Source organism: Nyctereutes procyonoides, unplaced genomic scaffold (assembly GCF_905146905.1).
Source record: "Nyctereutes procyonoides isolate TBG_1078 unplaced genomic scaffold, NYPRO_anot_genome, whole genome shotgun sequence".
Classification (NCBI taxonomy): domain Eukaryota; kingdom Metazoa; phylum Chordata; class Mammalia; order Carnivora; family Canidae; genus Nyctereutes; species Nyctereutes procyonoides.
In genome coordinates, this window is record NW_026575122.1 from 28,384,066 (window position 1) to 28,410,248 (window position 26,183).

Consider the following 26,183-nt stretch of genomic DNA (forward strand, 5'->3'; position numbering starts at 1 on the left):
ATCCGCTCGCCGCCCCCCCATCCGCTCGGCCCCGCCCCCTCCAATCCGTTCGCCGCCCCCATCCGCTCGGCCCCGCCCCCATCCGTTCAGCCCTGCCCCCTCCAATCCGCTCACCGCCCCCATCCGCTCGGCCCCGCCCCCATCCGTTCAGCCCTGCCCCCTCCAATCCGCTAGGCCCCGCCCCATCCAGTCCGTTCAGCCCCGCCCCCTCCAATCCGCTCGTCCCCGCCCCCTCCAATCCGCTCGCCGCCCCCGGCAATCCGCTCGCCGCCCCCATCCACTCCCCGCCCCCTCTCCCAATCGGACGGGCGCGGCGGCGGCGCCAGGGCCCACACCCCGAGCGAGGGGTAGTGCTGACCCTTGTCAGGGACAGTCCTGGTTCCGCCCGGTCCGGCTCTGGGCGCGTGTGCCGGGGACCACTGTCCCTACTCTGCAGATCGGGCCCCGAAGCTGGCTTACCGGGGAGAAGGGCGGGCTGCGCGGACGGGAGACCCCGAGGGGCAGCGCGGGGGAACCCCTGCCGGGGGGGGGGCTCCTGGGTCCGCGCGGCCGCGGGGGGGGGGGCGGGTGCCGCGCACAGTTTTCGGTTGGCCGGCTCCGCTCCGGGATCCCCTCCCAGAAGGTCCCCGAGATGAAGGGAGATCCGGGCGGGGGAGGCTAGAGCCGGGACGAGAGAACCCCCTTGCGCCTCTGCCCCCCGTCCCCTGACGCCTTCCCGAAGGATAGGTCGGACCTGCTCCCGGACCCAAACTCTCGGAGGTAAAAGTGGTTTCAGCTCAGCGTCCCTCCCCCATCTCCCCGGCGGTCCGTGGCGGCGCCTACTCTCGATTTGCCTCCAGGGTTGGAGACAGAGTCACGTTTGTTTAAGGAAGATGGTCTGTGATTCTCACTCACGCCTCTTCTCACCTGTCACCTGCTGTGACAACACTGACAGGCACCGGGCTTGGTTTTGAGCCTTATTTTATTTTGCTTATACGCTTGCATTAGAAGCTCTGTGTTAGGCTGTGGGACACACAAAGACAGGAAAGGCACTTTCCCTGCCCAGCAAAGACTGCAATCAAAAGGAAGGCACTTTATAAACACGAAAAATAGACCATAAAAGCAGGCTGAGGCCTGTAAAACCAAAAAATGTAAAAGTCAATTTTAGGATTATTTTAAAAGAACAAAGAAGAGAAAAGCAAAAAAAAAAAATCTGTTAGATGAACATAATGAGAATATAGCTGTGTATTTTGGTCTTACAAGAGAAAAAATTGGTAGGAAAGAAAGAGTAAAGAAAAAAAAAGGAAAGAAAAGAATTCAATAGAGAATATGAGTAAAAGAGACCCTACAGGAGAAGAAAAATCCATATATTACCCAGGCTCGGACACAAAATCACAAAGAGGGGTGTGTGTGTATGTGTGTGTGTCTACACATAGTTTTAAAGAGAAAGGTATATAGAGAAAAATAATACAGGAGAAATATAGTGAAAAACACATAAAGTCACTAATTCCAGAGAAACATCAAAATTTTCTAACATTTCTGCTAAGGACTTGAATCTGTCATGTTTTGCAATTATAGGCATATTTGTAGATTTATGAAGTTGTAGGTGTGAAGGAGCAGGTGAAATAATGGTAATATAGAAGGCTTTGGGGTTCCATAAACTGGTTTTAATCCCGCTGTTACTTATGAGTTATTTGATCCTGGGAAATGTCCTTAATTTCCCCAACCTCAGTTTTCTCATCCATCTTCTCAGGGGGGTAATTGTTTCTATTTCCTGGACTTGTTTGAACTTAATAGAAAATGGAATGGAAAACACTTTACCCAGTGCCTAGCTCTAAATAATAGGTGTAATTCTTATTATATTACTACTACCACAGCAGCAACTGCTGCTGCTAATTTATTTTAATACTTTTATTTCTCTTCCTGGTCAGTTAAGTTCAAGGTAAGATTTCAGCCACGAGGTCCCCTCCGGAGTTCTCAGAATGTACCACGAGCTGAAAGCCTACCAGTTTTGGGGAAGTCAAAAAAAGAAATGCTCATTCTTTTCATGGGGACATTGATTTGTGGGTGAACTGTGTCCATTACAGTCCAGGTACACAGCATTGGCTGAAAAGTCCCTGTAAACAAGAGGTTTGCAGAAGCAAGAAGAACAAGAGTGAGCTGCTCTCCCCCTCAGTCATTGTTAAGCACGTAATTACAGATCATTTCCTTAGTAATAACCAGCATCCCTGTAGCACTTCTCAGTTCACACGGTACTTTTTACATCATCTTACTCGCATTGGCTGACTTCCCCTGTTCTTCCTTCCTTTTGACACTCAGGCTGTTTTTTGTTTTTTTCAGTTTGCAAAAGGGGCAGACAAATGTCAACAGGAAAGTCCACACAAAATACGCCAGCAGGGCCTTAAAGGTCAAGCTGAAGGTAATTTCCTATCAGTGTGCTCTGCTTCTGACCTAATCAAAAGAGGCAGGTCATTGAGCAGGCCAAGGACCTAGTGGCTCCTGGCTCGCAGGTAAACAAAAAATTGCTAGCTCTGGTCTCTACACACCATCCAAGGACACAGTTTACAGCCCTTTCTCCTAGTATTTGTCCAAGTGGGTGGGAAGGAGGTGGGCAAAAATGGGTTTAGGTCTGAATCTGTCTAAATCTTTGTTTGCATATGGGAGATAAAAAACAAAGATAAAGCGTTTTATCTCCTACTAAGAGACTCTGGAAATCCATTCTCCCTGAGTTGTAGAGAGAGTTGTTAAGAAAATCAAATACAGGGAAGCCCCTGTGGCTTAGTGGTTTAGCGCCGCCTTCAGCCCAGGGCGTGATCCTGGAGACCTGGTATCCAGTCCCATGTTGGGCTCCCTGTGTGGAGCCTGCTTCTCCCTCTGCCTGTGTCTCTGCCTCTCTCTGTCTAATAAATAAATAAAATCTTTTAAAAAATCAAACAGATTGCTTCAAATAATACCTGGTAGATACTGTTATTGTTCATTTCATTTGGAGTTGGTCTTGGACTTTAGGGTTGGTCGTTAGAAAAACCCATTCTTCTTTTTCCACTTCTACTTCCATGAAGCTTGGAATGTTAAGAATGTGCACGAAGGTGAGTCAGGTTCCCCAAATTTGCAGCAGTATTGCTGGTAGATTGAGAGGACTCAAATGAAGGGTTTCAGGAATTTGAGTTCAGGATTTCTTACAAAAGTTGGTGGTCAGTTATCCCTCCTTTTCAAAGGCTAGTGGTTATTCACGAGACAGGACTAGAAAGAGGACAGATCTGGACATCTACCTTGAAGAAATTAATAGGCAATTATTTCCCTATCAGCCTACCATGAGTAGCCACACTGCATTTATTACCTGTGTTTGAAAATTGCAACAAGCCTGTAAGAAAGATATTAGTATCCATACCTGATAGAAGAAGGACCTAAGGTGTACTGAGTTTCAGCAGATAGATCTAAAAGAAAAAGCTGGTTAGAACCAGAGGCAGGATTCGACCTGCTGTCAAGACCAGGGTCTTTCCATAGTGTCATCCATCCATGCTACCCCTGTGATGATCCACATGAAAAAACCTGACTCAGTGGCCACACATAATTGCATAATGCCAGAGGAATGCTAGCATTAATTAAATCAACCAGTATGGTGTTTGCCTTGGAAGAACAGTGTATTTTACGCCCATGTCCCCTAACATGTCTCAAATGTAACATGTTCCCGACTTAATTGGAAACCTTTGAACTTAATTGCCCCTTCCCCATAGCTGCTCTGTCTCCATTGATGGCAACTCCACCCTTTGTTTCCTGAGCTCTTTATCTCATACCCCACATCCAAACCATCACCCCGTCCTGCAGGCTCTACTTTCCAAATGGATCTAGAATCTAACCCTTTCCCCACTTCTATTCTTCCCATTATGTCTTGCCTCTCAATGACTGTAGCCACCCAACAGATGTCTTTATTTCACCACAACCCCCTTGTACAGTCGCTTCCCAGCTCAGCGGCCACAGTGGTTCATTCCAGATTCCCATTTCACTGAGAGAGTGACCCACAGGGCCCTCACTCTCTCTCTGATCTCACCTATCCTTCTCTACTTTGTTCCCTCTGCTTAAGTTCTATTACTCTCCTGGCTGTTCCTCAAACACACCGGGTATCCTTCCTCTTCGGAATGCTTTCTCCATGGGCTTACACTGCTGTGGCTCATGGTGTGCCTCATGCTGCCCAAGCTGGGGGCCACATAGTACCTAACTTAACCATCACATGAGGTAGGTGCTATTCTTATCAGCCCTTTTGAAAGATGGGGAAATTGAAGTGTGGGGATTTAAGGAGCATGATGAGAGTCCATGCTCTTAACCACTAGCCTCTGCCACCTCTAAAAATGATGGCTTGAAGTCACCATGTTAAAGCCCTTGTTTTTTTGAGCTCTTCATCTTTTTCATCTGTCAGAAGCTAGATTTAAACATATATTTTATTTTTTTAACATGTATCTTAGATGTGAATTTGCAGGTGTTTGCTATGCAATCCAGTGACATTTTCCTTCTATTTCAACGCAAACTCTGTGTAGTCATGTTATTTTTATTTTGCACAACAAAGACATTCACTGGCTTTGACTTTCTTTTCCTGGTTGGCACATCTTATTGGTTTAGTTCAAAGAACTTTATAATCCCTTCTAGGAATAGTTGGCTCTCTTCTTCTCTCGTTCGTTCTTTACCAATCTTTCATTAATCAATAGGGAGATTAATATGTACAGAAGTACAGAAGCATAACAACTTCTAGAGACTACTGGTTCCATTCACATGTTCTTTGAATTATTGGAGAGATGGAATCAGAGCAGATACCTGCTATTATCAGTTGGCTTAGGGGAACGAGAACTTCCAGTTTCCCTATGAGTGAAAAAGTGCCCGAACCCATGGGTAAAGATTTTTATTGCAGATAGACTTAGGATAAAGTGAATGAAAGAGGAGTGAATTGAGTTAGAAGTGGAAGATTAAAAGTGTGCCAAGAAAGAAGTGAGTAGACTCTTAGGGATTTGGAGGAGTGTGGAGTGTGTAAATATATATGAAAATCTTCTACCAACCTTTACTATTGGCCATCCAAGTTCCAAATACATCAACCCAACAAATTGTCCTCAATTTTCCACCGGCCCTTTTTTTCCACTGTCAGAATGAACCCAATGCCTGTGAAACAAATCTTCAGTAATGTGAAAAAGTATCAATGACATAGTTTTTGTTAACCTTTTCTCTTTTGTAAGCTTTAACATCACGTCTTTTTGCTTTTCCATTTTTGTTTTTATAATCACTTGGAAGTAAAACCACATTCTCCTTGGTAAATATTAGCACAAAATTGCTCCCACTTGTTAAGTTTGCTCTCTGTGCTAGGCACCCTGCTTGGGTGTTTACACACATTACATCATTGTCTCCTCATGAAAGCTTTAAGATACAAAATTATCTTCCTACTTTATGGAAGAGGAGCCTGAGTCCCAGAGCTACTAAGTAATTAAAATGTAGGCCCCCTGGGGGAAGAAATGTGTGGGTTTTTTTTTTTTCTCTTTGTTGTTGTCATCATTTTTAAACTGTCCTGTTTCTGGCACCAGAACAGTGCCTCACACATGGTACATACTCAATAAATATATTTAGAATGTTAAATGATCTTGCTCACACAACTGTAAATGCCAAACTGACAGGCTTCTCCATTCCAAAGTCTGTATCTTGATCACCTGCTACAAATGCCTCTGAGAGTCTTGTCAATGTGGCTCTTTGAGAGAACTGATGGACACCTTTAAATTAGCAGCCTGAGATGGGATGTGTTTCACATTGTTCCCTTTTTATATAAACTCCCGAAGGCCCTTTTTCTTGCCCAAATGAAAATATTGCCACTTTTTTCATCGTAAAAATCACCAAGCTCATTGAGAAATAATAATACAAAAAAGTATAAAAATTTAAGACAAGGGTTAGGCTGAAGCAAGGGAAACATTTACCTGTGGTGTGACACCTAAGGGGGAGGGCAAAAACAAACATTTTAATTCACTATTTTTAAAAATAAAAATCAATGCAAAGAATTCCACGATGAGGGCAGCCCCAGTAGCACAGCAGTCTAGCGCCACCTGCAGCCCGGGGCATGATCCTGGAGACCTGGGATCGAGTCCCACGTGGGGCTCCCTGTGTGGAGCCCGCTTCTCCCTCTGCCTGTGTCTCTGCCTCTCTCTCTCTCTCTCTCTCTCTCTGTGTGTGTGTCTCTATGAATAAATAAATAAAACTTTAAAAAAATTCCACGATGAGCAAAATACCAAAAATGTACATAAAGACGAGATCTGTGGGCCAGGACGAAGGTGTGGCGAGGGAGGCACCTGCTCTCAGGGTCACGTGAGTGCACAGTCAGAGCCTGTCAGTATTTAAAGTCTTGATATTTTGTCCACCATGCATTTTTTCCTGCATTGACTTGGAATTTTTTTTTTTTTTTATAAATTGCATTAGCATGTTATTTATTTCGATAACTGAATTTTGGGGGCCACTTCCTTAAATTTTGCACCTAGCCCTAATCCCAAACCTGATAGAAATGAATAGAGAGGTTGCTCCAAATCGAAGACAACCACTATTAATGTTCGGTGAACAGCTTCTCAAACATCTGATTTGGCAGGTGTTTTTTTTATCCACACTGCTCCCAATCTTTCCACTTTTAATATATAGTTAACAACGGTAAGCAGTGACTGTGTTGTGCCCAAGACTGCGAATCCGAGAAACCACCAAGGAGCGACACCGATGCAAACACACGAGGATTCATTTACAAGCTAGAGCTTGGGTCCAAGTGTACCCGACACAGCGGAGCAGGGACTTGGGCCCCGAGGCTAAGACGCGTAGCAGCTTTATAGGGGCCAGTGGGATTGTAACATGCGCAGAAAGTTGCATAGTCAGTCGGTCCACACGCAGGTGGCCGATTGAATTACATTTTATCCTATAGTATCCACTTGAGCTGGCCTTTGGTTTTGGTCAGAATTGGCGCGCAGTTTTGGCGGGCACAAGGCGGGGTTACATTGTTATGAGCCGATTTCTGATTAGGGTGTGCCCAGCGGCCTGACTAGGGTGGGGCAGCGCCTTAAGCAATAAGCAGGTCATGTGGGGGTGATACAGGAGGTGGTGGGTGCCGCACAAAATGGAATTAGTCCTGCTCTGCTTGTCCAGGGGTAAGGGATTTTTGTTAAATTTCCTGGGTCCCACAACTGCAGCATTGTTTTGATGGGACACGGGACAATCCGTGTTATGGGCATACCAAGGTTATTTAATTAATAAACTCCCTGTTTATTAAATAACATGTCAACAAACATTATTGTACATACTTTTTTGCCCCCTTATCTGATTATTTCTTGGGATGAGTTCCTAGATTTGGAATTGCTGGGTCAAAGGGTTTGTGCTTTTAAAAGCAATGAAGAAAAATAAAATAAAATAAAATAAATAATAAAAATAAAAGCAATGAAGGCCACTTGGAATCATGGGCTGTTGAGTTTAGCCCCCTTTATGCAAGCTTTACCGAATTTATTTTTTTAAGTTTTTATTTTAATTCCATTTAGTTAACATGCAGTATAATACTAGATTCAGGTGTACAATTTAGTGACCCAACACTTCCATACATCACCCGAAGCTCAGGTTTACAAAATTTTTAATGTATTCCCTTTTCTTTGGACAGGACCAGGAGACAAAATGTCATCACAATTTTTGCCGATATCCCTGGCTTCTGAAGGTAAATAAGAAATCTGTCCATGAGTTCTTGTTTTGTGCCTGGTACGGTCAGTCGCTATTGTAGATTGGGAACGTGGGAAAAGGAGAATGACACATGACGTGAAGGCCTCAGACATGGCCTTTCTGTGTAAAGAGGTTACAAATGACCTGCTGAGAAGGTTCCCTTCCACTTTTTAATTCTGCAAAGAAAACTCTTCACATTGGAGGGGCATTAAATTGTCATATTTGGCCAGATTGCTAGGGAGTTTCATGACATAAAACAAGTAACTCAATTATTTGTCATAATAAAGGTCATGAATAACTACATTTTATCAAAATCTGTCCTCTCCTTTCCTTTTCCAGCCTTTCCCTCCTCCTCCTGCTTCTTTACAAGTGTATAAGGAATTCATATTTATCGGTATAGAAGAATAACTTCTTTGTCACTTACAAATTTGGCAAAGATTTGAACACTGGATAACACCAAGAGTGTGTTACAGGTAACAGGCGCTCTGTAGGCACTTTTCATGGGCTCAGGGAAAGTCACGCAATGGATTCTCCCTCAGAAACTCCTGAAGGAACCAAGCCAATATCTTCATCTCAGACTTCTGGCCTCCAGGGCTGTGAGAGAATAAATGCCTGCTGTGTTAAGCCCCTCCATTTGTGGTGATTTGTTATAACAGCCCTAGTTCTATGTGACTAAGAAGTAATTCAAGTGGGGAGAAGGGTTGGCTAAGGGCCAATTCTTAAGTGGATTTATAATTCAGGAATCTTGCTAGAGTGGGGTGAAGGTGGTCCCTCCAAAATGGTAGTTGTCCATGTCCTAATCTCTGCAATGGGACCTTATTTGGCAAAAGGACCTTTCAAATGTAATTGAAGGAAGGATCTCAAGATGAGATCATCCTGGACTTAGGGTGGGTCCTGAATCCAAGGACAAGTGTCCTTGTGAGAAAAAGAAGGGCCTGTAAACATAGAGGCAGAGATCGGAGTTACACAGCCCGTGAGTGCCTGAGCCACCAGAAGTTGCAAGAGATAAGGAAGGATTCTTCTGTAGAGCCTTTGGAGGGAGCATAGTCCTACTGACACCTTGATTTTGGACTCCTGAACTCCAGGACTGTGAGAGAATAAAGTTCTGTTGTCTTAAGCTGCCAAGTTTGTGGTAATTTATTTTGGCAGCCATAGGAAACTGATAAACTTGGTGTTTAGAGTTCTAGTTTTTTCTATTTCTCTATAACTAAAAGGCACTTGGCTTTGGAGTTGGGAAAAAATGTCTTGTCAATCCAGGATGCTTGAACTTGTTCGGAAAGGGTTTAAACTTGGGCATTCAAGATTTTAAGCCACCTAGGGTGGGGTGGACAGTAAGTTTGTGAGGTTTATCTTGGGAGGAGAGAGGGTTGGTTGAGGGAGAGATGTCCAGCCTACCAATGACTCACCTGTTACAGGACATCAGTGGTCCCATCCTGGGATGTCAGGTCTAGCTCTGTCCTGAGAGTGGTGGCATAGGGTACAAGTACAGTTTCTGGCAATGTCATTCAACCCCAAATCCCTTTAGGTCCTTGACTTTTCTTGCCTCCTCCTGGGCCTCAGTCTGTCGGCTCTGCCCTTCCATACTCCTGCTGTCTCCAGCCCAGATGCCTGGACCCACCCCCACCTGTCTTTGCTCGTGTATTATAAGGCCTAAGATTTCATATATTGCCTTGACGTCTTTGAGCTTCACAGAGCCCCCAAGACCTAATTGTAAGTCTCTCTGTTCTTGCCAGATTTGACCTCCACCCAGTGAGAAAGGTTCCCCACCCATCTAGTTTCTCCATCAGTTGGACCAGTTATACTCCAGTGGTCTTCAACCTAATGGGTTTCACAAGTCAATTACATCCTCTTGAGGGAAGCTAGAGGCACCTCACCCTTTTATTACTACAAAGCCTGCCTCCTGCCATCTGTCTGTTTCACTCTGCTCCTGAGTGTGGTCATGATGTGGCCCTGCCTGGCAGGTAGTGTCCTCCTCCCCTGGGCTGTGAGTGTAAGTGACTAATAATCCACTATCTATCTCATCAGTCCAGTGTGGAGTGTCATATGTTTAGTCATTTCATACTATTTGGGGCAAGGGATCCTTCCTTCACCCACAGGTGAATAGGAAGTGATGGAAACACTACACACTCTGTGTTGAGCCCAAAGCTTCCACTCTGCAATTTTCTTTCTTCCTGGCCCATAACCTGCAGAAAAACATGCTTGGGTTTCTATCTCAGACATTCCCACTTTCCCACCTGAATCCCTGGCCAAATAGCCAATTCTCAGGCAGCCTCTAAGCTCCAGACCAGTAACCCCCATCCCGGCTGTATCTTTTACTTGCTTAGAGAAGAGAGGTGCTTTCAAGATACTCCGGTATTTTAGGAGGTGAAAGTGGGTGCAGGGCCCAGGGTAGGAGGGGGGATGTGTTTTCAGTTATCCTTTCCCTTTCTCTGATTTAAGATGTCAATTCCAAGCTCCAGAATTCCTGCTTTTGGCTATGGGTATCTGAAACCAAAATTTCCACCCTCAAGCATTAAAAAGCCAGAAAGAAAGAAAAAGAGAAAGACTTTTGATCATTTCAAATTTTATGAATAAAAACAAAACATCTGTTCAGAAATTCAGTTGACTTCTCTCTTCCTCCCTTCCAATCCCTTTCCCTCACTTCCCTCCCCTTTACAGCCAGGCTTCTTTTTTTTATTAAGGGTACAAGCCCATGGATTGTATGCACAGATACATGCCACCATCACCACAGTCCATTTTAGAACATTTTTATTGTCTCAGAAAGAAACTCTGGGCCTTAACCCCCATCCTTCATCTCCCTTCCAGCCCCAAGCAACCACTAATCTATTTTTTGGCTCCATGGATGTGCCTATTCTAGACATCTCATGGGATATAATGGTATCTTATAATGTAGAGACTTAATGTGGCTTCTTTCACTTAATATAATATTTCCAAGTTTCATCAGTCATGTATCCTTCTTGTGGCTGATTACTATTCCATTGTGTGGATATACCACATCTTGTTTATCTATTCATCAGTTGATGAATATTTGGGTTGTTTTTATCTTTTTATTTTTTAAAGATTTTATTTATTTGAGAGAGAGGGACAGAGAGACGGAGAGACAGAGAGAGAGCATGAGCCGGGGTGAGGGACAGAGGGAGAAGCAGACTTCCTGCTGAGCAAGGAGCCCAATGTGGGGCTTAATCCTGGGACCCCAGGATCATGGCCTGAGTTGAAGGCAAGTGCTTTTCTAACTGAGCCACCCAGGCGTCCCTGTTTCTATCTTTTGACTGCTATGTATAATATTGCTATAAATATTCATGTACAAGTTTTCATGGGGACATACGTCTTCATTTCTAGGAGTGGAATGGCTGGGTCACATGGCAACTGTATGTTCAACTTTTTGAGGAACTGCCAGCTTGTTTTTCAAAGTGGCTGCACTATTTTCCATTCCTGCCAGCAGAATGTTTGAGTTTCCAATTCCTACACACCCTTCCCAATTCTTGTCATTATCTTTGGTTTTTTATGGTTTTGTTTTTTGAAGACTCTCTAGTCTGGACCGAGGATGCCCCGAAGGGTAGTAGCTGTGTCTCTTGCTGCCAAAATGGTGGTGTAAGGGTAATAGTACATATTTTCACAGTGATGAGAAGAACCAATATTTTAATGCCTCAAAATATGATCCCACTATCCTGTAACAGGCCCCCTTATCTATTCACACAACAAATATAGACTCATTCCCCCTGAAGTACTAAGCACTGTGCTCCATGCCATGGGAAACAGATGAGCTGTGTCTTCTGCCCTCGAGATCCAAGCCTTGCATCCCTGCCTCAGTTGGGGAGCAAAGGCTGTGTCCTCCTCCTGAGAGGCTCATCTATCCTCCTGCTCCACCTTGGCTGGTGAGAGTGTTGCCCTTCTGGCCAAAAGAGCAGGGATGACAGATATTTTTCTTTTCTTTCTTTTTAACAGGTAAAGGAAAAGATGACTCAGTCAAAAAGGACAGGCCATACAAGATCTTTTTCAAAGATCTCTTTCTTTTCAAAGAAAATGAAATGGCAGCAAAGAAAAAGGTAAGGTTTTATTAAAAACCCAATCCAAATTAATATTAGAAATTTATCCTCTTACCCACCACTTTTATTAACTTTGCTGGCGTAAGAAAAGGGATCAGGTACCGCATGCTATGTTGGGGTGTAAACATGCACGACAGGAACAACATCAAGCCATGGCAAGGACCTAATGATCACTGCCTACTCATGGAAGACACACACACTGTGGCCAGCGCATATGACAAGTGTGGTACACCCCACTTCATTGATTTCAATGCTCATATTTTTTCACATTTTCTCATTCCTGAAGGGGGATCCAGCTTATATAGGTAGGATGCCATGTATAATTGGCAGTGCATAAAATAATAGTGCTTCTATAAATGACATCTTAGACTTGGTAAAATACAGTAATAGAGCATACAAAAGACATGTAGAGAAAGGAGTGACCATCTTTGTTAGAGAGAAGGGTGATGGTGATGGAGGTGGGGATGGAGGTGGGAGAGTGAGTATGTATGTGTCTGTTTGTATCACATGCACAAAGACTTCACTGAGGAGATAGCGAGAGCTGAATTGTTAAGAATAAGTTAAAATTCACCAGATTCAGATAAGAGGATGTATGTGTGCATTAAGAAGAGGGGCAGAGAAGGAAGAAGGAACAAAAGTGGAAGAGGGGGTCATTTTAGAATTATTTGGTATGAAGCTAAACCAGAGATGAGGTGAACTTTCCAGCTGTGCCTTGCAGTTAACCTCACTCCTTATAGTATCGTACCTTTTATTACACAATTTGGTTTTCTTCTTTTTTTAATTTTTATTTATTTATGATAGTCACAGAGAGAGAGAGAGAGAGAGAGAGAGAGAGAGAGGCAGAGACACAGGCAGAGGGAGAAGCAGGCTCCATGCACCGGGAGCCCGATGCGGGACTCGATCCCTGGTCTCCAGGATCGCGCCCTGGGCCAAAGGCAGGCGCCAAACCACTGCGCCACCCAGGGATCCCCACAATTTGGATTTCAAAAGGCTTGCTTTCCTTATTCCTAGATGAAGAAAATGTCTAGAAATGCTGAATAACAGATTAATCTGTAAGGTGAAGGTTTTATGCTTGTGTTCTATAGTTTTATTGAAAGCGTCCAAAATTAAATTGATTCACGAATATAAAAGGTTGATTTATTTATGTCTAATGGGGAGGTCCATTTCCTCTCAAGTTTCCAACTCAATTCCACAGAACCAGTCATTTCAAATCAGTGGAATTTCCAAGTTACCTGCAGTTTGGGCAAGACAGGATGAAAAAATAAAAATGAAACTGAAAATAAAGCCAGAACACTATCTAGTCTCATATTTGTGACATCCATGTTTAGTAAAGGTTGAATGTCTTTATATTTGTGCTCAGCTTCAGAAGAGAAAGAATTACAAATTATACCCAGTCCTTCAGAGATAAGAACTCAAAGTTGCTTGTTTAATGTATCAATAAAAAGAAATATACCAATAATGAGAAAAGACTTATTACAAATGATATTTTTATATATGATCACTATATTTTTAAAGACAACATTATTTTGGTATAATAGATATTATTTTAAACTTTCACACTCGGGCAGGAAAAATTTATAAACCGCAGCATGAAAGTCTACCAAAAGTCTACTTTTTCATCTCGAATGAAGAGTCGTTCACACCTGGGCCAAGTAGCATTCTACTCTGACGCAGCTGGTGGCTCATTTGAAAAATTTGGGTTAGATCCCACTCTTATTCTAAGATTAACAGAAGGTAAGTCTAGATTACTGTTAAAGAATATTTTTTGAATATTTACTATTAATGTCAGGTTGGGGGGCTTTTCTGGAGGTAAAAAAAAAGTATGCTGTCTCATACTATGGTTGAGTGGAAGGGAAGGGAAGGAAGGGAAGCCCTTTTTTGTAAATGGAAGCCGAGAGTCAGGACAAAATCTATTTTAAATAAGAAAACAGGGATGCCTGGGTGGCTCAATGGTTGAGTGTCCGCCTTCAAGTCAGATGGAGTCCCACATCAGGCTCCCCGCAGGGAGCCTGCTTCTCCATCTGCCTGTGTCTCTGCCTCTCTCTGTGTGTCTCTCATGAATAAATAAATAAAATCTTTAAAAATAAAAAAGTAAATAAGAAAACCTATTTTTCCAAGAAATAGATTGTTACTTATTTTTATGTCTCTAAGGAAGAAAGCCACTGTCAAAACGATACAGTATTAAAGGTTATGGCTAGGACCATCGAAATTCATTTCTAGATATAGAAATATATAGAAACTTTCTAAAGAGAAGTCGTGACTTTCCAGGCCATACAACTCATAGATCCAGGATCAGGAAGCTAATAGAGTTAAGTAAGTTTCTCTGTTGTTACAAAAACATAACCTGTTTTAATGGTACCTGAAGGCAACATGTTAAAATATTACAGGCTATGAATTATTGCTCTATGAAAAGGGGCCATGTGGTAATCAAAATGTCATGGACATTTCTTACTTATCAGATCAAGAAGTGCCTCCAAATGAAATAGAAAGCAGTTTGAAAAAAAAAAAAAAGAAAAAAAAAAGCAGTTTGAAGCCAGTGAGGTTGAAGTGATAAATGCTAAGATGATGGTGTCATAAAATCTTCCCCCAAAATGAGTCTTGTCTAAATTTTTAAATTAAAAAGGAAGGCAGAAAGGAAGGAGGAAGCAGGGAAGATACATTGAGTGTCCAGGATTTGCCATGGTAACTTAAAAATTTGGTAACTTTGCCAAATTGTGATGAAAAAAAAATCTTCAGAAAACAACAACAAAACACTTAGGAAAGAACTCCAGAGTCAATAATTAGTATAAAAGAGGGAAGCCATGTTAACTTTTTTTAGATTGTGAAGGTGCATATTCTGCACTATAGTATGAAAAAGTGCAAATGTCAGGCGACATGGTAGTATCAGTGACCACTGATAGGGTACAGCTAGGTTCAGTCTTGTGTCTCGTAGTTCACCTCTGTAGAGTGGTCAACCCTAAGTCATCAAGAGCACTTAAAATGATATGTGATATGTTTTAGAGTTCTACATAAAGTGGCTACCTCCAAAAATCCTTGCCACACTACTGCTTCTGAGATAACTAGCGAAGATGGCTTTGCAGGTGACTCTATATGACACCATGCTGATTGACAGAGGGGTGACTGGTCTCTTAAGAGTAAATGACATAAAGTAGACTCTTAAAAAAGGAAATGGTAAAATTGTTTGGTATTATCCAAGGCAATCTGGGCTCTGTCAGCAATGGAAATCAGGTTGTCAGTTTTTGCCAATTACACAGACAAGCAATTTGGACGTTTTTTGTGGAAAATAGAGAAATTCTCCTCAGACTCTTTCCAATTAAGAGTTGATTTGGTTGAAACCCCCATCCCCCAGCTTTACATTTCCTGCCTGAATTGATTAAAGACAAGTCTACATGATGTAAAAGGAGCAAGTGACCCCTACTTTGGGAGCCCAGTTATTTTTGTGTATGCAGTAGTAGCCAACTGTATGCCATAGTAGCCAACTGCTAGATTACCTTGAAGAAATTACACAGGCAACTGTCATAGACAGATTGGTTGGGCTGCATAAAAGACGTGCCATTTCCTCCTCTACGTGGCTGACATCAACTCAGCCAGGTAGTATCATGGTAAAGTAGCCCAAAATGTAAGCATAACTATAATATTTAATAAATGGACAGCATAGGATTTTGTTTTTAATATTGAAATTTATTCCAGTTCATGTGACCATCATAAATGACCAAATGAGAGCTACAGTAAGCACTTTTGTGCTTTTTGTTCCATTAAAAATGTTTTAAAAAGTAAACTGAATCTGAATCTAATCAATCACACATGGGAGATTGAGCACATGTTATTTATATATATATATATATATATATATATATATATATATATATATATATAATTTATTTATTCATGAGAGACACAGAGAGAGAGAGAGGCAGAGACACAGGCAGAGGGAGAAGCAGGCGCCACGCAGGGAGCCCGATGTGGGACTCAATCCCCAGACTCTGGGATCACGCCCTAGGCCGAAGGCAGGCACTAAACTGCTTGAGCCATCCAGGTGTCCAGAGCACATGCTAAATAATACCCTGAGGATGCAATCTGCCATTAATCAGGAAATTCTACAGGAAAATTGATCTGGTTTCTTCTTTGCTTTCTCTTTCTTTCTTTCTTTCTTTCTTTCTTTCTTTCTTTCTTTCTTCTTTCTTTCTTTCTTCTTTCTTCTTTCTTTTTTCTTTTTTTTTTTTTTGAGAGGGAGAGAAGAGAGGGAGAGGCACAGGATGAGGGAGAGAATTTTTAAATTTTATTTAAATTCAATTAACATATAATGTGTTATTGGTTTTAGAGGTAGAGGTCAGTGGCTTATCAGTCTTATATAACACCCAGTGTTCATGACGTCACGTGTCCCTCTTAATGTCCATCACCCAGATACCCCATCCCCCACCCTCTCCTCTCCAGCGACCCTCAGTTTGTTTCCTAGGATTAAGAGTCTCTTATGGTTTGTCTCCCTCTCTGATTTCATCATGTTTTATTTTTTGGGAGAGAAAGAATCTTAGGCAGGCTCGGAGCCCAGCACGGAGCCGGATGCAGGGCTTAATCTCACAGCCCTGAGATCATGACCTGAGCCGAAATCAAGAGTCAGACACTTAACCAGCTGGGCCACCCAGGTGTCCCGATCTGGTCGCTTAGACCAATAAGTGGCATGGAAGAAAGGTAGTGTGTGTGGAGAGGTGGGCATGGCAGTTGTAGGTAAAAAATCAGCTTAAAAAAAATCAACTTTAGAAGTTATACCAACCAAAATGATCTTTGTTTAGATTTTAATATTTTTAACTCTAAAAGTTATTTTTGAGACAACTGGGGAAATTTGAACCCAGACTAGGTATAAGAAGATATTTATTTGGGTGATAGTTGTACAATGGATATGTTTTTAAACTGTTTTATCTAATGGCATATATTTGGATTACGTGATAACAATGGCTTAGATTTGCTTTCGAATATTCCACTGAGGGGGAAAGTGAGGGTGGCAATAGATGAGACAAGATGGGTAAGACGTTGATTGTGTTGAAGTAGGTGATAGGTACATGGCAGTTCATTTTATGACTCTAATCTTATGAATGTTGAGGATTTCCATAATAAGTTTTTTATGTATTAAAAAGAAAACTGTTATAACTAGGTGCTTGTTACTTTCACATATATTATTTCAATGTATTATTCTAATTCTCCACAAAATGTTGTTAGATGTTTCTGTCTCTTCTCCTCCTCTGATGAAAATGGCTCAATGAGGTTGAATCACTAATGAAAGGTCACTAGGTGGATGCAGAATCCAAACCAATGCCTGTCTGACTTCAAGGCTTATTGTTTGTCACCCATAATTACAGAACTATTTTTTAATGATTCTAATAATCATTATTGCTATTATTATTGACTTGGAAAAATTAAGTGATTACTCATCCCAATTGTATTTTTAATAATAGCTAGCAATTATTATTATTTTTTAATAGCTAGCAATTATTAAGGAGTTATTAGGTGTTGGGGCGCCTGGGTGATTCAGTCAATTAAGCGTCTACTCTTGATTTCAGCTCAGGTCATGATCTCAGGTCGTGCTCCGCACTGTGGGTGGGGCCTGCTTAAGGATCTCTCTCCTCCTCTGCCCCTCCCTGCTCAGGCTCTCTCATTCTCTCTCTCTTAAAAAAATAAAAGTTATTATGTGTTTCATAGCATGTTGCTTCACTTTCTTCTCACACTGTGAGGTTGAAATAATAGTCATGACCCACTTAGCTTAGTTTATGCTGTTGTCATAAACCATTCCTAAATTTCAGTATCTTGCAAAACATAAGTTTGTTATTCACCCTTCAACTTTGGTGCTTTTCATTGGGTCCTGCGCTGAAGGAACAGCCCCTGTCTGATATGGTGCTGGAGTTACAGAAGGAGAAAGAGGGAACCAGTGGTGGTTCTTAAAACTTCTGCTTGGAAGCCATATGGTCACTTCCACTGGCATTCCATGAGCCAAATCATGGTGAAGTCTGATACCAGTGGGGGCAGGCTGGAGAATCTTCTTACAGAGAGGAGCAGAAATTAGTTTGGAACAATGATACAATCTACCACAATTAGTATCCTCATTTTTACAGATGAGGAAACTGAGGCTTGGAGAAGGTGAATAATTTACTCACGTCCTTACAGCTAGGAAGAGGCGGCCAAGGAGACTGTGGGCTCTCTAGTGCAGCGCGGGCTCTCTGGTTATTTGGGAAACACTATTTTATTTCTACTTCTATTTACTTTTCATCAAGGGACTTCATTCTATACCACATTCTTTTGGTTTTTCATGAAGCGAACATGATTGAAATGCAGCCTGTGTATAATTTTTCCAGGATGAAGAAACCTTGAAAGAAAACTTGGGTCTTTTTTATTGTGAGATGGTAAAGCTAGTAGTCCTCTTTTTCTTTCCTGCTGTAAATTTGGTTTGTGATCCCCCAATAAATCTTGTCAAAGGACTTCAGTTTTATATCCAGATTGGCCAAAACACTAGAATTAATATTTTTTAAGGTTTTATTTATTCATTCATTAGAGACATGGGTTGGGGGGCAGGGTGTGCACAGAGACACAGGCAGAGGGAGAAGCAGGCTCCATGCAGGTTGCCTGATGCAGGACTTGATCCCGGAATTCCAGGATCACACCCTGGGCTGAAGGCAGGTGCTAAACCGCTGAGCCACCCAGGGATCCCCAAAACACTAAGAGTTAAAACAGTTCAGTCCACCTAGCACAGCCCTAGGAGTCATATGCCCCTCTGCCACACATTAGCTCTGTTGTCTTGGGCAAGTATCTTGACATCTCTGAGCTCACATACAGCATGGGTGTAGAAACATGTACCTTCTTGGGGTTAGTGTTAGGATTAAATAAAATTATTCATTTAAAGTGTCTAATATAGTTCTTAGAATATGACAGAAACAAAATAAATGGTAGTTACTACTATGAAATTAGTTTTTTAGCGATTAGGAAAAAAGTTTATTTGAAGGTAATTTTTTTTAAGTCAGATACAACCTGTATCCAGTAATTTAATTACATAGCTTTTATTTTATATAAGCTCCTGAGGGTTAGAACTAAACCTCAGTCTCTCAATTTTCTTTGAAGGTGCAGACACAAAAAGGACACTTCATGAATTTATTAATGACCAGAGAGACAGGTTTCTGCTGGAGGTAGTAAAAATAATTTCTTTCTCCCATTAGTCAAACAGAAGACTTGCTGCAGAGCATTGCCAAATTTCACCCTTGACATTTTACTTTTCCATTATATGTTCCAGATCTATTGCTCCTATCCTTTACTGAACAACTTCAGCTGGGCTTTTGTCATTATTCCACCAAAACTACTTTTGTCAAGGTTCTTGGTGACTTTCCCATTGCCAAGTTCAAACTGTCAACCTCATGGTCTTCCTTTTCCTTCCCTTTCAGCAGCAGTTAGATCATTTGGTCACTTCCTCTTTCCTGAAATGGCTTCTTCGGCTGGTTTCCAAGGATCCACTGTCCCTTGATTCTTTCTCATCACTGGCTGCTCACTCCTTCACAGTGTTCTTTTCTTGTTCCTCTTCTCCCTGGTCTCCAAATGTTGAAGCACTCCTTGCTCTGTGCTCTCTCTGCCCTCCTCCAGGCCCCTGGCTTTATAGTCCACTTCCCTATTAACAATTTCCAAATTTATGTCTCTACCCTGATCCTTTTCCCTGAATTCCAGACTCACAAAGGCAACCATAATTCTTACCATAGCCACTTAGATGCCCAGTGGGCACCTCTGCTTTCACATTTCCAAAATTTTGCCCCTTCCATACTCTTCCCTACCCCCGCAGATTTGCATCTCGTGGTGTGCCCCCATTGCAGTGGGTAGCAATTTTCATTTTTTTCCAGTTGCTTGGGCAAAACCTGTTGGAGCTATCCTCAACTCTCCAACTTACAACCCACATCCCAATATACTTTCAAATATATTTTCTCGGGGATCCCTGGGTGGCTCAGCGGTTTAGCACCTGCCTTTGGCCCAGGGCGCGATCCTGGAGTCCAGGGATCCAGTCCCGCGTTGGGCTCCTGGCATGGAGCCTGCTTCTCCCTCCTCCTGTGTCTCTGCCTATCTCTCTCTCTCTCCATGTCTATCATAAATAATTAAATAAATCTTAAAAATATATATATATATATATTTTTCTCCCAATATATCCATATGCACACTACTTTTCATGACCTCCCCTGCCACCACTCTAATCCATGTCACCAATATCACTTGCATGAATTATTGATATAACTTCTGAATACCGGTATCCTGCTTCTACTTCTGCTCCCTACAGTCAGCATATTCTCCACACATGCCCCTCCTCTGCTGAAGACCGCTAGTGACTTTATCTGGTGCTCCCCAGTTGTTATTTCTTTAAAATTATCTCATTTATGTATTTTAAGTTCTTTTGTATTTTAATGCATGTGACATTATAATTTCTTTTTTCAGGCATGGCATTAAAAACCCAAGTGAATGATTATATTCTGTACTAAAAAAATAAAATAAAATAAGAGCTAGATGTCAAAGTCGTATTTGGGGATCTAAACAGGGTTCTTGGAGGCTGGTTCAATACCCCTACCCGTGTGCAGTTTGGAGGAATGTGGCATAGACATTAGCAGGGTTAAAACCTTATTCTTCTGTCCTACTTCCCAATGGAGGAGGCTTGGTAACTGCAGACTGCCCAGTTTCCCAATGCCTGAAATATTGGAGGGATATTGTGGATAATACAGGTAGACTTGCTCTTTGGAGTAATATGTACTGTTTTTTATTTTAATTTTTTTTTTAGGATAGAACCTGAAGGGATATGGAGCTACTTTTGATTTGTGGGACACAGCCATGGTGGAACAATAATTGAGCCTCTTCATAAAAGGGAAAGAGGAATTAATTGGTCTCCCTTCTAAAGTCCCCAAAATAGGGGGATCCCTGGGTGGCGCAGCGGTTTGGCGCCTGCCTTTGGCCCAGGGCGCGATCCTGGAGACCCGGGATCGAATCCCGCGTCGGGCTCCCGGTGCATGGAGCCTGCTTCTCCCTCTGCCTATGTCTCTGCCTATGTCTCTGCCTTGTCTCTGCCTCTCTCTCTCTCTGTATGACTATCATAAATAAATAATTAAAAAAAAATAAAGTCCCCAAAATAAAATTCCTCTATGAAATAAAGGCTGTAGTCTCAAGACTTAGCATGCTATTGCTTCTAAACCAAGTGATCACTTACTATGCAAGTTATTTCCCCCTTTATCATGAGAATGTTGAAATGTGCTAGCAATGGGCTAGAAACGTGGAATAATGTTGCACTTCTGTTTTTAATATTTGCAGTATGCCCTGTCAACCAAAAGAAATACGATTAAAAAGTTTGAAAACCACATGGCAGTGAAGGAACGGCAACTCATAAAAGCAGAAAAAAAGCTCCAAGAAGATGCAATGGCCTTTGAAGAGTTCCTTCGAGAAAATGACCAGAGATCTGTAGATGCTCTGAAAATGTTCGTTTGGTTCATTCTGGCCAAATTGCCTCCCCCCCAACACTCACCCCCACCCTCCCCAGTTTCTCAGAATACAATGCAACACAAAACAAACTAACAAATCCCCTTGTTACCCCTTGTTACTTTTCAGTGCAGCACAGGAAACTATCAACAAGCTCCAAATGACCACAGAGCTAAAGAAAGCCAGTATGGAAGTGCAGGCAGTGAAAAGGTGAGCCCAGGGCACCCTCTTTTCCTGCTCAAATGTCCAGACCCTGTTGAGACTTACTTGTGCCTCACAAGACCTACGTGGGACTATTCCTTATCAGTTGATCATAAGTATGACCTCCTTTTTAAACAAGTAACCTGTCAATCAAGGGCCGGCTGTCTCTGCCTGGGTGTCAGAGCACAGTGACCTCTGGCTGAAAAGTTCCTGTAACTTTCTCACTGTAGAAGCCTAGAAATGGGTTAAGAAGCAAGCCTGTGTTAAGAGTAAACTGTAAATTATTTTCTAAGTGCCTTCTCTCCTTCATTCTAAGGGATATTTCTTTCCACATTTTAACATCTCTGAAATTGGGATTCATGTTTACAACCGTCTCTTAACTATAATGGGCAGTATTTTTTTATATTCATACTCACACTTAGTTGAACCTAAAATCGATATTAAAAGCCAGGATCCATAATGACGGAAATTGGGATAAAATTACTCTACTACCTATTTCTTTCTTTCTTTCTTTCTTTTTTTTTTTTTTTTTTTAAATTTTCAAGCCCAGATGTTTTCTTCTGTGGTCAAGTGTATCTCATTTGATCTAATTTTAAATATCTAAAGAAGCTTCCTTCTATCATCATTCTTGGACAGGAATTTCATGACACAGGAGACACTAGTCTTGGTATCAAGTCATACTAAAACTTGTTTGTTTGTTTGTTTTTTCTTTTTGAGGCTTTGATACTTAGTGTTTCCCTAAAACAAAGTCTTCAAGATTTGGGAGAAGAGGAAAACAGCTTGTCTAAAATACAGCAAATGAACTGGATGGCAGTTTCTTTGAAACCAATTGTTATTGACAGAATGTGTTTTCAAACACATTCTGGGTATGGAAGCCTATTTTGGTAGCCTGAAGTTGAAGGCATTCCAAGGTGGAGACTTCCCTTCCTTCACTCCATCGTGTAATTAGAAGATTCTGCTCTATTTGTAGAACCAGAGTAGCAGCTGCTATGCTTGCAGAGAGGACTGTATTTATGCACGAAGGCCACCCAGCAAACAGCCTTGCTGAAAAGAACTTGCTCAATTAGTGTATATGTGTCTCATCATCCTAGAAAGGTGCAAAAGGTCATGAAAAACAAGCTGGGAACAGCACAAAGGACGCAGGCACCTGCTATTTATTTCCTTTTTTTCTCTCTATGGGCTTGGTGTGGCCCAGGAAGGTCCTCCACTGCAGGTAGGGCTGGAAAGGGAGCTTGTTCTGAAGCTTTTGCTTGAAAGCTGTGTAATTCTAGCCATTTTAACCCTGTTCTTGCAGCACATTTGGGAGGCTTCTTTCTTTTTTTAAAAAAAAAGATTTTATTTATTTATTCACAAGAGACCCAGAGAGAGAATCAGAGACACAGGCAGAGGGAGAAGCAGGCTCCTCACAGGGAGCCTGATGGGGGACTTGATCCCAGGACCCGGGGATCATACCCTGAGATAAGGGTAGATGCTTTGGGTGAAGAGGAAAACAGCTTGTCTAAAACTGCCATCCAGTTCATTTGCTGTATTTTAGACAAGCTGTTTTCCTCTTCTCCCAAATCTTTGGGTAGCTGCCCAGGTGCCCTGGGAGGCTTTCAATCTAAAAATAAAGGGGTAGTAGAATGAGGGGCTCCCAACTGCCTTCTGTGTGATGTGTTGAGCCAGTCTCTTACAGACTCTTTGAATCTCACTCACATCAGGGCTTAAGGAAGGCCCTGACTGAAGGAAATGCTGAAGCTGGGGAAACCGGTATAGGAGTAATATATTAGTCAGGACATTGAGGGGGTATGATTCAGGAAGCCTCAATATGGGTGGGGCTCCCTTTCACAAGGGCCTTCACTGTTTTTTTAAACATTCCTTCACGGTCCACTTTGTAACATGGTTACGGGAAAGCAACCTGAGGCTGGGGAGAGGCTTTCAGCCCAAGTCCCTGGATGTTGTTGGCGAAAGCTTGAGCATCTGAGTCAGCTAGACCCGGGTGTGAGTGCTGGCTTTGCACTGGACAGCTGGACAGATGACTTTGCAAGTCATTCATCTCTTCTTCCAAAAGACAGGAATAATACCTATTTTATGGTCCTGTACAGAGAATGAAATAATGCCTATAGTGCATCCTCCATATTGCCCACTCTACAGTAGGTGCTCCTTGGTGTTAGTTTTCTTTATTCTTTTTACGTAAGTACCAACTTCTGCTACCTTCTCATTTCTCCCTATGTCTAAAATTTAATATATTTCTCTAAAATAAATGAGTAAAACTATCATCAGTCCATTCCATGTGTATATATCCTTGACATGTTTTATTCAAAAAGCACTCCTGTGGGTTTTTTCTTCTCCTCTTATCTTATTGACACCCATATTTTTATGACCATACTTATAATTTTTGTTATATAAATTATTACTCAAATACATAATCAAGGCAACAAATTCTGTGAAATCTTTTTTTTTTAAAAAAGGACATGCTTTCACACAGATATTTCTAATGATATCTTCATTTCTTTTGAGTAGTGAGATAGCAAAAGCAGAATTCCTCCTTAGAGAGTACATGAAATATGGATTTTTTCTGCTGAAATTGTCTCCAAAACACTGGCAAATCCAGCAAGCACTGAAAAGGGTGCAAATGACAACGAGCAGAGACAGTATGAATGTTAGTCTTCCAGTACTAACAAGTGAGTCACATATTCTTAATTTCAATTAAATGTCCCTAAGTCTCAAATATTGTTTCAATATTTATTTGTTCCTTATTAAACTGTCAGAATTTCTATTTTAAGCAAAACCTGAACAAGGATTCCACTATCTCTAATATTATTATTTTTTTTTTAATTTTTTTTTATTTATTTATGATAGTCACAGAGAGAGAGAGAGAGAGGCAGAGACACAGGCAGAGGGAGAAGCAGGCTCCATGCACTGGGAGCCCGACGTGGGATTCGATCCTGGGTCTCCAGGATCGCGCCCTGGGCCAAAGGCAGGCGCCAAACCGCTGCGCCACCCAGGGATCCCTAATATTATTATTATTTTTAGAAATTTTATTTATTTATTGAGAGAGAGAGAGAGAAAGGGAGCATGCGCAAGCAGGGGGAGGGGCAGAGGGAGAGAATCACAAGTAGGCTCTTTACTGAGCGTGGAGCCCAACTTGGGGCTCTGGCTCAGGACCTTGAGATCATGACCTGAGCTGAAATCAAGTCAGTTGCTTAACTGACTAAGCCACCCAGGTGCACCAGTATTACTAATCTTTTAAAGTCTTAAAAAATCTATTATCACAGAGTCTCAGAAATTAACACAGAACAGTACTGGTATTATGAAGTCAGCTCAAGGGGCCCAAAATAGATCTATTTTATATATAAAAATTGAATAAGTGATCCAATGAGATCACAAATCAAAAAAGAAAACTACCCCTTCCAGCAACATGGGGGTAACAAGGACCAGACTCACCCTCTTGCCCCCCAAAAAATCTGAAGAATATATGAAGCAATAGGCTTCAGGCATCAGGCATCAAAGAGAGAAACAGAGTGATCCGTGAGAGAGGAGAGGCAAATGCTGGCCTCAGCGCACTGCCTGGGAAGCATTTCCAGGATGCGGCATAGGAAAGAGGAACCCAGCAGTGCTCATGTATTGAAGATCAAGCAAAGGGTGCAGGGAGGCTGGAGTTCCCAGAGCATAGTACTGGAGAGGAGAGAGCTATACAGAGAGTTCTCTGCAGAGTTCAGTGAGAGCAATCCTGAGACTCTGGGGTAAGACCACTGACCCCATAGAAGCCAGAAACCTACAAATCAGGGAAAACTCTGTTCCAGGGAGCTGACCAGCACCCCAGTGATGGCTGTCCTGCTCAGTACCTCTCACTGTGCTGTGATTAAATCAGATCATATGCACAGAGTATTGAGTACGGTGATGGCACTTGATTAAACTCAATATAGTGTTTGACAAAAGAGAAAACATATAAAAAGGAACATCAGGAAGTAATTGCATTTAACAGCTTAAAATTCAGTGCTCCTAGACTTGTCCTCTAATTAGAGGATGCTCAGAAAGCAATGAGCTTTTCAGGCCAGAGGAGTGAGTGGCTGACACTGGGATTATAGAAGTTATGAGAGACTGATGCAGGAAATAAAAGACCTGCAGGTCCTGCCCTGGAGGTCAGTTCCCATCCATTCCGCCTGTTCCAGAGACCAGCCCTTGCCGTCTGCATCATACATTTGTCTGTTACAATGTCCCCATCCTATATTTCTGTCCCTTTAAATTTTCACAGTAACTTTACCTTCACCCATGAGACAAACCTCTCATTCTCAGAAACGTTTTCTCCCCTTTCTCTCTCCCTTTTGTTTTTCATTTCTAGAATTAAATACAAGGAAAACAGAGAGCAATATTGAGGAATCCAGGAAGATATCATTTTCAGATGACTATTATATGGAAAGAGGTAGCCAAGGTAACATCAGAGATTTGGGACTTCACTCATAGAAGTAAAACCAGAGTTCCATCTCAAATTGGAAATCCAGGATGTATAAGCTAACCTGGCAAACAAAAAGTGGTGTTCATATTACCCGTAATCCTTACAAGCTAGGAGTTCCATTTCTTTCTCTTTGATATTATTCTAAAACTTGGAGAAGTGATGACTGGACAGGACAGGCAAAGAAGTGAAGGGCAGAGAACCTGTGGCAAGTTATCCCCTCCACAGGATGTAACAATTGAAGTGTCCATCATTTCTATTTTTTGCCTTGATTTTAAAAAATCTGTGATTAGAAAGGGAGACAAACGAGAGACTCCTAACTCTGGGAAGCAGACAAAAGG

At 41.9% G+C, this 26,183-nt stretch overlaps 1 protein-coding gene across 1 annotated transcript in view; it reads left to right on the forward strand.

The window, feature by feature from the left end:
- Positions 1-26,183, forward strand: part of CCDC38 (coiled-coil domain containing 38) — a 48,854-nt gene that overhangs the window by 1,855 nt on the left and 20,816 nt on the right. The window contains exons 2-9 of the mRNA XM_055336455.1: positions 7,628-7,681; positions 11,629-11,729; positions 13,298-13,463; positions 18,834-18,898; positions 21,042-21,205; positions 21,336-21,416; positions 23,910-24,070; positions 25,732-25,821. Coding sequence (XP_055192430.1) covers positions 7,642-7,681; positions 11,629-11,729; positions 13,298-13,463; positions 18,834-18,898; positions 21,042-21,205; positions 21,336-21,416; positions 23,910-24,070; positions 25,732-25,821 — 868 coding nt within the window. The 5' untranslated portion in view covers positions 7,628-7,641. The remainder of the gene's footprint in view (positions 1-7,627; positions 7,682-11,628; positions 11,730-13,297; positions 13,464-18,833; positions 18,899-21,041; positions 21,206-21,335; positions 21,417-23,909; positions 24,071-25,731; positions 25,822-26,183) is intronic.